This window comes from Dasypus novemcinctus, chromosome 20 (genome assembly GCF_030445035.2).
Source record: "Dasypus novemcinctus isolate mDasNov1 chromosome 20, mDasNov1.1.hap2, whole genome shotgun sequence".
In the NCBI taxonomy this organism is placed as follows: domain Eukaryota; kingdom Metazoa; phylum Chordata; class Mammalia; order Cingulata; family Dasypodidae; genus Dasypus; species Dasypus novemcinctus.
The window spans coordinates 19,850,576-19,864,748 of NC_080692.1; the positions used below are offsets into that span (position 1 = coordinate 19,850,576).

Sequence of the window (14,173 nt, forward strand, 5' to 3'; positions counted from 1 at the left end):
TGTCCAAGTCCAATATTTTTCCTACAAAAAAATGGTAGCCTCCACACTAAGGAAAGAAGTTGCTGATGTGGGAAAAGTGGGGGGTGTGTGTAGTGGGGCAAATGGAAGTCTCCTTTTTTTTTAATGTAATATTTTGTGTGATCTATGTATCTTTTAAAAATAAATTAAAAATATATTTTTAAAAGTTAACAGAAAAAAATGGTAGCTACAGTAAGAGTATTGCTACATTATTTTCTAACATAAAAGTAGGCAAAAATCAAAGGAAATATTCATGTTTCCTCAAAAGGAAAGCCTAAAAAAAGATGCTAAATCATCTTGTTAAAGTTCACGTGTCAGGCATATCCTAAGTGCTTGACATATATTAGTTTAGTCACTACAACTCCACAAAGTAAGTGCCCATATTATACCCATTTAACAAAAGTGCAGCACAGTATTTACCAAGGTGACAAATTATGTACCTGAGCCAGGATTTGAATCTAGGCAGTGTAGTTCTTAACAACTACATTACTCTGCATATCAGTAATATCCTTTTCAACCTAAGTTCAGGTCATGCTAAATCTCTTACCTATTCCTGCAGATCAAATTGGCCCTATATAAAAATCAAACAAAAACCAAAAGAACCTCAAATAAAATGCAGGTTACTAAAAATACATCAACATAATTTCAAGAACAGATACAGCAAAGACCTAATAATTATAGTTATTATGAATTTTTTTCCACATTATACCAACATTTTCAGAAGTTATATATTAAGCCCAACCACTCTTGCTACTATTAAGCGTTATCTAAAAATTTAAAAAGCTACCAGTAAACCCAAATAATAGGTTTGGGATGATTTCAGAGAAAATGAGAATGCATTTGAAGGCTTCAAGAAATTAACTGGGATGACTTTTAAACGACAAGGATTTTGCACTAGAATCTGAATGTCAAAAATGAATTTAGTCACCAGGCAACAATAAATTGCCAATTTGTTTAACACAAAAACAACTTCTTTACAAGTTCTTATTACACTAGGAAAAACCGTGGTACTAAAGGTTAAAAAAAGGTAAATAAGAGAAAATGTAAACATTATTTAAAACCCTAAGTAGGAACTCACATCTTTAAAACTAAACCTAAATGTAATTCTCAATTCCTGTACCATAAGAGGTTACTTTTTACAGGAATAAATAAATCTACAAGTATTTAAAATCAAAACCATCCTGCCTAATTCTATTCTGTCCTGTTTAAAAGGGACAAAAGATTATTTCAGACAAGTTAGCAAACATTTCTTTAATTTGCATAGCAACTACCCTTAAGTAAAGGTAAAGGAGTTATCTGAATTTTGCCAATACTAATCAGTGACTCTTGAGAAAACAAACAAAAAAACCTCCAAAGAGTGTTCCCTGAAATCTAGTTCTTGCAACTAAATGTTACTGCAGATTCTCATGCTAAAAAATAAAATGTGGCACAAATTTAAAAGGTACATGGAAAAAAGTCCTCAATATTCAAATGGAGATATTCAGTTCAATGAATTATTGTAAGAACTACAGCAACAAAATGTTATGGTTTCGTAATCACAGAACCACATCCCATTTCTGCAGCACTGCTAAACTTTTCATAAAACATTAACGTCATATACCTATGATAGAAATTACTTTTAACTTCCTAAAAGTCAGAGAAAAGTGAGCACTAATACATATTAGAGGTTTAAAAAAAAAAATTATGACCTGACCTCCCCTTTCATGTAGATCTCAAAACAATCTCATCAGTATGTAATGCATGTACTAACCATACTAACTGGAGGCAACCTGTAGGGAAGAGGGGAATGTGCTTAAAGTTTTCTTTAAATCATTTTAAGTTTCTATCTGTATATAAATATGTTTTCTTAAAGCAAATTACACTGTTTCTTAACAAACACAATCCCTCCCTAGAAAAGCAACAAGCCCAACAATAATTTTCTGACCCATTGGCAAATGGGTATTATTAAATTAGCGGATTTGGCCCAACGGATAGGGCGTCCGCCTACCACATGGGAGGTCCAAGGTTCAATCCCAGGGCCTTCTAATCGGTGTGATGAGCTGGTCCCTGCAGTGCTGATACCTGCAAGGAGTGCCCCGCCACGCAGAGGTGCCCCCCGCTTCGGGGAGTCCCACACATAAGGAAAGCCACCCCATGCAACAAAAGCACAATCTGCCCAGGAGTGGCGCCGCACACAGAGAGAGCTGACGCAGCAAGATGACACAACAAAACAAAACACAGATTCCAGGTGCCACTGACAATACACGTGGACACAGAAGAACACATGAATGGACACAGAGAGCAGACAACTGGGGGGAGGGGTGGGGAAGGGGAGAGAAATAAATAAAAAATAAACCTTAAAAAAAAAAAACTAAGCCACATAATCAACTTAATAAAACCAGATAAAGAAATCTGCATCCTAAAACATCTCAGTTGGGGAGCAGGTATAGCTCAGCGGTTGAGTGCCTGCTTCCCGTGTAAAAGTTATCCCCTGGTACCTCCAAAAACTCTGTTATCACTTAGGATCAAAGCATTACCCAGGTATAAGTTATTAAAAATTGATGCTTGTTTCAACAGATAGCTATACATACCGTGTTCAACAAAAGAACAAAAAGCAACTTGATACAAGGAGTTTGATTTGTGGAATCACATTTACCCCTCCCACTGTCCCAAAAGCCTATTTATTTCTCATATGAAGTGATAAAATCAATACCTGAAACACAAGCCTGAGATTTGTCCCTATTACAGGACTGAATTATTCTGAAAATGTGACCAACTCTTCCACTCCAAAATAGTACTGCCTTATCTATGATTTACTTATTAGCCATTTATTGCACTACAAATGCTTAAATACATCCCAAGTTAAAGATTCTACTCACTTTAATTTTCATTCTTTTCTACCCTGAGCAAGTCACTTACCTGCTCTATGAGTTTCAGGTCCTCATCTATCAATTAAGCAGCTGGACAGAATAATCTAAGATTTCTTCAAGTTTTAATACTCTTAATATTTTTAACTCTCAACTGAACAAATACTTCCATCTAGTTACAGAAAAGCATATATATTAGAAATATACATATGCAAAAAATGCTTTCCTTTCTTCCTACTGCTTTAGTTCTTTAATTTGAATCCAAAGACAAAAGTTCAAAGTGACTACTTTAATGGCATGCACAGTGTCCTAGGCAAAAGATAAAATTAAAAAATAAAAGAACTCTGAACTAGGCTAATCACATTTTAAAACCATATTGAAAAATAAAAAATGGGATCAAGTGACATGGAAGTTTCTTCATTAAGCCAGTATCACTCTGCAGCCAAATTCTGAACTTGGTTTAACACAAATACTGAGAAGTCATAAAAGTGAAGTAACTAAAACTAGCAAAAGTAATCCCAAAAAGTGCTCAATACTTACTTGTGTCCAGTCTTAAGAGACTAAAATAATCAATAAAGGAGAAAATTTTGTTAAAAAGCTCCTACTCAAATATGAAGTTATAACAGAAGAATAAAATTCCAGGTTCAGTTAGCACTAGGCATCCTTGGTTGGTACAAAATAGGTGACTGCCTGCAAACTAAAATTTTTGCCTGTAAACACAAAAGAATCAGACCTAAGTTGAGTATGACTGCCCATTAGAAATAAAGTTATAGTTGGACAAGCTTTTTCTTTTTAAAGGTCTGCCTATCTTTCCAACTTTAAACTACCATAAAATGAATAGTGTTACCTCATAATGCCTTAAATGATCTATATCATTAACTATCTGGCTTAAGAAAGTATTATGCTCCTAAAGGACTTGTCAATTTTTAGGTTCCACACATGCTGTGCTACTTTCCTTTGACATCTGATAAGGTCTCGGTCATTTCGGAAGCTGGCATTCAAAGGGTTAAATGTAAGCAAGTGGAGTCCATGGATAAAATAAGTCCCCATATCATTCAGTTACTTTTCATATCTTATGTCAGCCTGGTCCATTTTCGTGGCAAGAAGAATATTGATAATGCTGTTTTTCATGTATAGTGTAGTGTAGTCACGCACTTTTTCATTCAGTAAAACTTCTGCTTCCCCAATAACTATGCTTCCTTCCTTCCTTCTTAGAACACACTTTCAATCAAATGGCCACTGGTCAAGCAACAAGAAGCCTGACCTCGGCTACTTAAACCTAGAATATTGTTAACCAAAATGACACATCATTATTTACATCATATAAATCTCCCTGGGAGGTTTTAAAAAAGGAAGTATTGTTACTCCTTTGGATACTTGGGGAAGTTAATCTCAAAAACCCTTTATAACAGGATTAAATCAATGATGATGACAACTCCCAAAGGACACAATTTTACATATTTACTGTATAGTGAATATGCTGAAGACACTGTAGTTTTCCTTAGCAAAGTCAGATCACTACTATTTACCATAAAGCTTAAGCATCATCAGATAGGACAATTACCAACATTTACTATGTTCTACTAGTCCCAAGGCATTTATCCAAAAGGGGCAGAGAAGAAAGTCTTTTTCATAATTCTTTTATATGAAATGCCTGTGCAACCATCTAAGATATAGTCACAGGAAAGTCATGCCTGAATAAGTTCGTGCACATCTCATTTCAAAGGAAGAGCTTGATCCCAGGGATGGAAACACACATGTAACACACCATCACTGCAGAGCCTCTGAGGAGATTAAAATGCATTGAGCAAGACGACCCTGTACTATCCTAAAAGTCCTTTCAAAAACTTCCCCACTAAAAAAAAAAAACAAAACTTCCCCACTAGACAACGCGTTTGTACCACGACGACTTTCACTACCCTCTCACTAGCAGCCAATACCTTTGGGGACCAATAATTCTCAGTCGACCCCAACACCTAGGTACTGGCTCAACATTCTCTTCGTTTTCGCTTCCCCCAGCCAGCCAGAGAGAGCAGTTAGACAGGGATTTGCCAAGGGTGACCTCGATACTCAACTGGCCGAACCGAGCCAAACTGGGGGGCCACACCACCCTAAAACCAAGGCGTTACCTGAAGTTCACACCAGGCGACTTCCACGGTGGTTTCGGTGTCCAGTCCTTTGTAGACCGTCTTAAAGGAGCCTCTGCCAATTTCGATGTCAAATTTCAGAAAGCGGCCGTCGTTGGACATCCCCACGGCCTTGGTCTCCAGCTCCTCGATGTCATCCTGCTGCTGGCTCCGTTCCTCCTGCGCCTCCCGGGCGCCGCCGCTGCCGCTTCTGCCGGCCGGCGGCTCCTCTCGGCTGCCCACATGGTTCGGGTGAGAGGCGGCGCGGTCCTTGCCGGCGCTGCTGGGGGCGGCCGAGGCGGCGGCGCTCGCGCCGGCGGGCTCCCCGGGGGCGGCGGCGGCGGCCGGCGGCTGGGCGGTGCGGGAAGCCGCGGCGGCCGTCAGGGTCTCCTCCCGGTGCGGCTCGGGCGGGGAGCTCTGCGGGACGGCCGCGGGGGCGCTGGGCTGGGGAAGAGGCAGGGGAAGGCCGGGCAGTTCCAGCGCGGTGGCATTGGAATCGCAGATGACGCTCCGGCGGAAGAAGCGGTGCTCCGTGGTGGTCGTGGTCGCCGCCGCCCCACGGCTGTCCTTGTCCATAGTGTGGCGGCGACGCCGGTACTCCTCAGTCCTGCCGGTCCCGGCGTCGGCCCCCGCGGCCCCCAGTTTCTCCCCGACGGAGGAATCGGAGCTGGAGCCATTCTTGGGGGAAGGCGCCGGCGGCGAGAGGAAGAGCGAGCCGGGAGTACTGCTCTGCTTCTCTGCGGCGCCGCCAGACATGGTCGGTCCGCGGGCGGCGGGCGAGCGGGCTCGACCGGGGCGGGGGGAAGGAAAACGAGGAGGAAGGGCCGACCCGGAGGAGGGCTGGCGCTCTGGGGAGCCCCGCTGCTCCGGCTCCTCCGCCCCGCGGGCTCGGATCGGCCGGGACGACTCCTCGCTCAGCACTGACAAGCCGGCCCGCAGGACAGGCGGGACGCTGGGCCCAGCTGCGGCGGCTGCGGACTCCGAGGCTGCTGCGGCTCACACGGCGGGCTGCTCGGCGGGCGATCCAGGAGCGCAGCCACGGGGGTTAGCGCCTCCCGGTCCGCATCCATCCTGCGGCGAGCGGCTGGGGCAGCGGCGGCGCCGCAGTCATGAGGGGCAGCGCGAGCAGCCGGGGCCGAGTCGAAGCGGATGCGGCGCCGGCGGCGACCGCTCCAGCTCCCCTCGGCCGCCGCTCGCCGGCTCGGCGGGCTAGGCCCTGAGGGCGGAGGCGCCGCGGGGACGGGACGAGCACCCGCGCCCGGGCGGTGGCGGCTCCGAGGCCGAGAGGGTGGGAGGGGCCGAGGACCGCGAGAGGAGGCCGGGCCCCGAGGCTCCGGCCGGTCGGTGCGCCGCCTCCTCCCACACGCGCCCCCAACTCCGGGGCGAGGCTCACAGGACGTCCATCGCCCCAATGGAAAAGGCCAACGCCTCGAAGCCTCGGCGCCTTAAGGAGCGGGCCCCCCCTTCCCCGAGGCCTCCCCGCCCGCCCCGGGACTGGCAAACCCTCGTCTCCTCCCGGGCCGGTGCCGGGGGCTGACGGAGGGAGGGAACGGTGGGGAGGGGAGGGCCGCTCGCCGCGGGGCCGGAGCTCCGCTGCTTCTGGGGCCCGCGAGTAGAGGAGACCGAGAGGACTGAGTGAGGGGGATAGGGAGAGAAAGGAGTAGTCACCCCCACCAGGCGCCTTCTGTCACCGGAGATGGGGGTGCGAAGGGACCGAGTGAGAAGAGCCGCGTCCGCCGGGGAAACTCTCCGCGCTAAATGGCGCCGGGAGTCTGAAGCCTCCACACAGCCCGCTCGACCCCGCCCCCCGCCGCCCGGGGCAGCCCCGCCCCCTCGCGCTCGCCGGGCTCTCGCGCAGGCGTGCGGGTCCTGACGCTCCCTGGGCCTTGTAGTTTCACACCGCGCAGGAGGAAAGAGGCTGAGGAGGAAGGGGCCTACGACTTCCGTGATGCCCTGTGGCGGCTTTAGGCTGATGCCTCATGGGAGTTGTAGTTTTCTTTACCCCCTCCCTCCCCCCCCCCCCCTTCGGGAAGGCTGATGGGAGCGTCATTGTGGGTGGCTAAACCCCATCCTGAAGTCCGCGCTGACTAGGAAAATCATTATTTAGGGATTAATGTGGAAAAAGAGAAGGAAGAAAAAACAAAAAAAGAAGAGAGAGGGAGGATGAGAGGAGAGACTCCCATAGTGCTCTGCTGAAGCGAGAAAGCTCTTAGGGTTGCCATGCAATGAAAAATGATCTGTTGTTCATCTTTAACGGAGAGAGCCGCAGTAGTGTTGAGTGACTGTAGGAGTGTGGGGGTGGAGTGACACGGCAATGCAGGATAACGAGAGCCGGAGCTCAGAGAGCCAGAGGAGCAAAGACTCCTTCCATAGGGTAGAAGAAACTTTGTGAAGATTGCCCATGAGATTAATATCGATCAAAGATTAAATTGGAGGAGACAGAATTATCCTCTATTCTCCTCTCTTTTCATGAGCCTTAAGGCCACATTCTGAGCTCCAGCTCCAAGACAGATATTCCAGCTCTCATAGATGGGCTGCCTGCCCTAGTGGCCTCCAGATCATAAGTGAACTCTTAATTTTGCTTTCCCAGAAAATCAAAACAGCGGGAGGAGAGGTCGAGAAAAGATAAGGTTTACAAATGTTGGCGTTTTTACCACAAACTTAAGAGAACCGGGTTGACTTCCGCCTGTGTGTTTGGTTAAAACTTATTTTCCATCTTCTTTTTGCTTGGTGAATTACTAAAACAACATGCCCTCTTTTTCTAGAACGTACATATAATTTATACCAAGGCTGTGACAGAGTAAACCTGGGGTCCTACAGTTCACAGTAATGGAATGCTTTTCTTTAAAAAGCATCTTTGTGCTCCCTGGACCCCTTTGCTCCTGGCAACTACTCAAGAGTGTAGAGGTGATGAGCACCAGGGGGCACCAGACAGAGTAGGAAGCCAGGCGTGGAAGCCAGATGGCAGTTAAAAAGTCTTCGCCCAACGGGTAAGAGCGGGAAGTACTTAAACGTACGCAACCGCATCAGAGCGTCGACACACCGCTGCCTCCCGTCAGCGCCCGCTGTGGAGCGAGCGCAGTAGCGCACGTCCGAGCAGGGGACCGTGCTGAAAGGAGTGGTAGTTTTTGGAAGCAACTTGACAGAAGATTCGTTAGCACTACGTTTCCTAGGAAATACCCACGGTTTACCTGGATAACTCCACTTAGAAAAGCCTCACCATACAATTCATATGAACTCATCTGATGCGTAAAATAGTTAAACTGATTTTTTTTTTTTTCCAAATTTTTGTTAAAGCTGCACTTTCAGCTTTACAAAGAGATTGTTTTAAAACCAAATGTTGGGCGGGGGGATCAAATGTTAGGTTTCACGCAGCTGGCAGGTTATAAACATTTTAAAATACAAATTCATAGAGGCAACTAGATCCCTAAAATAGTAGAGATCCACTGTTTCAGAAAACATCTTTCATTCATTGCTAACAGCGAATCTCATTGTGGTAAATGTCCAACCATAAACTTAATGTAAGCTAGGAAAGAAATGACTTTAAAGTACGTTAGTATTGTACTTCTTGAAGTAGCTTCTTAGCACTTGTTCAATTGTTTCTTTACTAGGAAAAATAATCTGCTTTTAAACCTAAGGCAAATAATTAGAAATTGATGAGTTAAAAAACAAAACAAAACCAGTAAATCACAATGTTCAATTTTTGGCTCCGTAAGAAAGGAGGATATATCTGTGTGTATGGTCACTAAAGAATTTTGTTAGACATTTCTTTTCAACCAGGAACAACTAAATTCATTTTAATAATTCAATTAAAGGTTGACTTTGAAACAATACTTTCCCACATAACAGCTTTTTTGACTGGTGTAATGTTAGCTTTGTATTAAAAACAGGTACAACTTTTAAGTTGATTATTACCATGTTGTGTACAATGGTTAGACTTAAAGATTATACTGTTTATTTTGAATATTTTACTACAGACTCTATTTGCTACACAACACAGTTAACCTTAAGTTAAACCATGGACTTTAATTAACTGTACTATCATAAAAATGTGCTATCACTAATTGTAACAAATGTTCCACCCCAATGAAAGGTGGTGGTGGTGGGGAGATATATGGGAATCCTGTATTTTGTGCATGATTGAGCTGTAAGCCCACACCTACTGTAATAAAGGGGGAAAAAACATACTGTCAATGAATCTCCTTGGCAAAGCCAGTTTTCTACATCAAACCAATCAGCAAATCAGACTTACTTTCTGTTTTAAAGAATTCTGGATTTCCCTTGCAATCCAAATAAGCACACTAATGAGCATCTCATAATAACTACCTCACTTCTGAATCCTAGTTCTACAATAGAGACATGGGTAGAGTGAGCAGGCCCAGGATTCTGCCAATAGGCACTCCAATAAGTGCCTCTTTGCTTGGATTTCTAATACATTCTTTGACAATTCCTAAGGGGATGGACATCAAGTGAAAACTATTTGGGCTTATCCCTTTGATTGTTTGCTCCAGAAAGTTTTGCACCTCCAGTGCCTTATATCATAAGAAGGTGCAGGAGAATAGGAGAAGAGCAATCATCCAAGGGGAGCTGGAGAAGGAGAAACTGGGAAACCTCGGGCAGATGGGTCTTAGGAGAACAGATCGATGGAAGTGGAGGATATGGAAAAGAATTCCCTTAAAATTTTGTGTATTACCAAGAACAGTCTCTCTGTACCCCCAAAGATTTGAGAACCACTGAATTGTGATATATTCATGAGATAATATAAAAAAATAATGATTTTATTGAACATACATTTATTAACCTCCATGGTCAGGTTCATTCTGCAACTAGAAAAGGGGTTTAGCAAATTCAATAACAACATTAATAATATTATCATCTTCCATATATCTGAATGTGTGTAGAATAATTTAAGATACTGTTGCAAATTTACCCACTTAGAATGACTGGGAATTAGGAAAAGAGTTCCAAGTCCTACCGTGGGTAATACACTAAACTAGACAGAAGTAAACATTATTTTAAGATAGTAATAATAGTCCTTAAATACTAGTCTCATTTTTCTCTGATATAATTACAAAGCTCATGAAATTATACAAAAATACCAGGAAACAACAGTGGAAGAAGATGAAAAAAAGGAAACTAGCTCTTCTAAGTCAGTAGTGGATGAGACCTTGGCAAGATTTCCTCCTTAGAGCTGGACACTTAGTTGAACTGATTTAATAATAGGTTGGTATTCCATTTTTAGAGTGGCAAGTTACCTCACCTACCCTCTGTGACCCACTTTCTGTGAAGTTTCTTCATACTTTGTCTAGGAAAACCTTATGGTAATTATTTCTTTCCCTTCCATTGCTTTCCTTCCCTGGCCTCTTCTTAGATAAATTTCCTAAATTTTTATTATGTGCCTGTTGAGATTAGGTTCCTACTAGAAAGGAACAATGTCTAATTTCACATTTTGTATGCTGTATAACACTCGTCCTCCAATAAGTGTGCTGAACAATCATAATAGTCAGTATGATAATAGGTGGCCAGGTCAGAAATATGTGAGTGGTAGAGGAATATAAACCTGGGAATATCAGGGGTCCTAAAGGAAGACAAGATAAAGTTGCCTCATACCTTAGCACATTTTAGGATTGTCTCTCAACTGTCAGGCTGATTTTAGCTTTGTATCTCTGCATCTCTACAGCTCTTATTGTCAAACTTTGACAGAGGTATTAATTAGGACAGAATGGGATTGGGGAAATTTACCACTTGCCTCTGCCTATAACATGCCAAGACAGGTTGAAGTGTTGGATTAGCTACCAAAAAAGAATCAGGACACAAGTGCCAGACGTTGATTAGAAAAATAAGGACTACCAGACCTTCTCTACTCATGAGTAGTACTTAGAAGGAGGGCCAAAAGGCGGAACACAGGCCCCAAAGAGAAATTTAAAGACCCCTTTAAAGACTTAGTCCAGCGGAGTGGGTGTAGCTCAGTGGTTGAGTACCTGTTTCACATTACGAGGTCCTAGGTTCAATCCTTGCTACATCAAAAAAAAAAAAAAAAAAAAAGTTAGTCCTTAATGCCAAATCAATCCCAAATGAATTTTTAAATGGGAAGAACTGTTTTTACCTCTTTGGACTCCTGTGATACATGGCTCTCATTCCAAAAGAGATATACTAAGGTGTTTTAAAGTATATAGGTCTTCTCAAGAAACATTTTCTAGTCATCAAATTACATAAACAAAACAGAATATAATGACTTGTTGCAAAACGCCTCTGTTTACCACAGGGGTTAAAAAGGACAATTCCACAGGTTTTAGTTTTATTTCCACTATCAGATGTAAGCCTGCCCTGAAACGGTCTATGTTTTATGTTTAATTCTGTCCTCTGCAATACTCACAAAAGGGCCATAGACATGGTAGATGCTGATTAACTATTTGATTGATTTTTAAAAGATAAATTTAACTTCTGTATAGAAGATCACTCCCCACCCCACCCACTTACACACTTACATATATAACAAACCAGGGTTTTAATGAATTCTGTTTATCATAACAGTAAAAACATAATTTGTAAATTCCATTATTTTATCTCTACAAAGGCCAGAAAATCCATGTTTTAAAATTACTGTGCTCTTTTAAAAAGTAGCTTTAATTTCAGCAATAATGCATATTCTTTATAGAAAATTTATAAAGATATAAAAACCACTCTTAATTCAACCACAGAGAGATAACCACACTAATCCTTTGCTATAGTTACCTTTTTTTTTGAGGTACTGGGGCCAGGGATTACACCCGGGACCTCGTATACGAGAAGCTGGCACTCAACCACCGAGCTACACCAACTCCCCTCCTTCCAATACTTTTTATGCTTTTTTATGTTTTTATGTGTAGGCGTAGGTTTCTTTTCTTTTTTTGTACATTTTCTAAAAAAATTCCGTATGACAGTTTTTATTTTTAAAGTCATTTTCAGTGACAGCATGCCTTCTATCATATGGATGATCCAAAACACACTACCCAAGTTTTGGACTTTTAAGTTGCTTCAAATGTTTCTCTATTATAAATACAGTGCATATGAAAATCTTCCTCTATCCCCAGCTCTATAAGTAGAAGTTATTGGCAGTGGGGAAGAGAGATGGAGTAGAAATGTGAACTGGCCATCCTATCCCAGATACCTCCTTCCTCTCTCCCCAGGTCCAGCATATCAACAGACCTCCTTTAAAAAAAAAAAGTTTTCAAAAAATTTAAATATTGCATATAAGCTCTTGAACTTCATGTTCATTACCTCTCCATCCCATTTTGACTCACCCAATCATCCAGTTTCCCCTGCCTCAACGTTGCATTGATTCCCCTTTTCAAAAATCGTTTTTTCTCTTCAACTTAATATTAAAAACACTTTGCTTCATAAAAAGACTACTTCAAAGTTTATGCAATCTGAGAATCCTGTCACATTTTAATAAAATGCAGAAAATACATAATTGGACTGGATATTATCACTGGAGCATTGTCTGAAGGGGTGGAGGAAAACAGAATGAGCTTCTTAGTGAGATTCTGGTCGTATGATACAAGCGCTGTATTCAGGCTCCCATTCTTATTATTAAAGCCTCTGTAATGAGCACAGTTAGAAATAATGCAGAAGAGAGGAGAGATAATCTGCCAGTCTGTGTTGTATTTGGTCACATTAAGGCCCTCAAACTAATATAATTTTTTTCCATGACCACTGAGAATAACAAGACTTGACAATGGGGAAAAGGTGGGGGAGGAAATAAGTAGGAAATTGTGACAAACAGACATGAGAGCCAAGCTCCATTTTAAAGGTCAACAAATCCATTTAGATATTACGATAACTTTTCAGCTTCTAACACATTATAAGCTTTTAGTATTTATATACTATTAAGCAGGGTTTTGAAAGGCCTTTCTGGTTAGTTTTTACATAATTTTTTCAGGTGAAAATAAAGGCATTAGGAACTGTCAATATTGTGTCAAATTAAGCATGACTTGCTTAATCTTCCTCAGCAAAGGTTAAAACCCATCCTCAGCAATAGTTCCCAAACTTGCAGGTGGCAATTTATGTGATGCTTAATTTAAATGGGGCCAGTGTCCTAATCTCCGTATTTAAGTTTAGACAGGTTTTTAACTGGACTTACATGTTTGTGTTTTTAAGTGGTGATGCAATGGCATATTCAAGCTGGTTAGTTGTACTTTACTATAGCTGTAATTCTTAAAGTGTGTTAATTGATTCTTAATGGATTGTTCAGGACAGATAAATTCTAACAGCATCTTGTATTTTCCCATTATCATTCTCTCAAACTGAAAGCTCTTCACATAGTCATGTACTTATTTTCATTCTCCTACCAGCTCTCTGAAGAAGGGAGGAAATTGAGGCAAAACACATGGGGAAAGCGAGATTCAGAAAAGGGAAAGATTTGGCCCTATGATGACCCAGCTAGCGATTAAACATGATTAGTAGCTTCTCTTATGTCCAGATTTAATCTCCATCTAGACCCAAGGAAATGGATCTTCATGAATCTTAGGGTTTTTCTTTTTTCATTGTATTTACTGGATTGGGAAAAAACTTGCCGATTTTAAAGTATACTTTGCTGGAAAATGCAAATGGCAAGGGTGCTCTTTTCATTCTCTTTGACTTATATGTAGTGAGGACACAGGGTAGATATCTTGAGAGAGGAAACTAAATTTGCAGATAATTATCAAATGGATCTCCTTACACTGAACCTGATATTTCTAAAGTACAGGGCTGTATAAGCACACGAATTCTCTAGACAAACTACCTAGGTTCAAACTCCTAATAGCGATTTAACTTGGGTGAGTTACTTAGCCTCCCTCCGCTTTTTTTCTTTAACTGTAAAATAGGAATTGTAATAATACCCACCTCAAAGTTGTCAGATTAAATGAATAAATGGGTGCATACCACTTAGAATAGTTCCCAACCATTAGTATGCACTATATGTTGTTAGCTCTCATTAATGTATTATTTGCACAAATCTTAGGAACACAATTGCATAAAATGAGAAATATATATCAACCCTAAGACTGAATCCTTGCAATAACCCTCATTTCCTCTTCTGATAAGAGTACTAAGCAGATAAATAAAGGAAATGCTGTAAGAAACATGGTGTCTTTTCTTTTACCATGGCTTATTACAAAGACTCAGAATATTTTTATGGACAAGATGGAAAAATATGAGCTG

The 14,173-nt window shown here is 42.0% G+C and overlaps 1 protein-coding gene across 17 annotated transcripts in view; it reads right to left on the reverse strand.

The window, feature by feature from the left end:
- The window catches only part of WNK1 (WNK lysine deficient protein kinase 1), a 175,024-nt gene extending 169,048 nt beyond the window's left edge, over window positions 1-5,976 (reverse strand). For 5 of the 17 annotated variants that reach the window (XM_058282550.2, XM_058282548.2, XM_058282546.2 and 2 more), the window contains exon 1: window positions 4,994-5,877. In XM_058282550.2, coding sequence (XP_058138533.1) covers window positions 4,994-5,746 — 753 coding nt within the window. In that variant the 5' untranslated portion in view covers window positions 5,747-5,877. Of the gene's footprint in view, window positions 1-4,993 lie in introns of all 17 variants that reach the window. The other 12 variants (XM_058282555.2, XM_058282554.2, XM_058282553.2 and 9 more) reach the window with 5 other exon arrangements.
- Window positions 5,977-14,173: the final 8,197 nt, after the last annotated feature.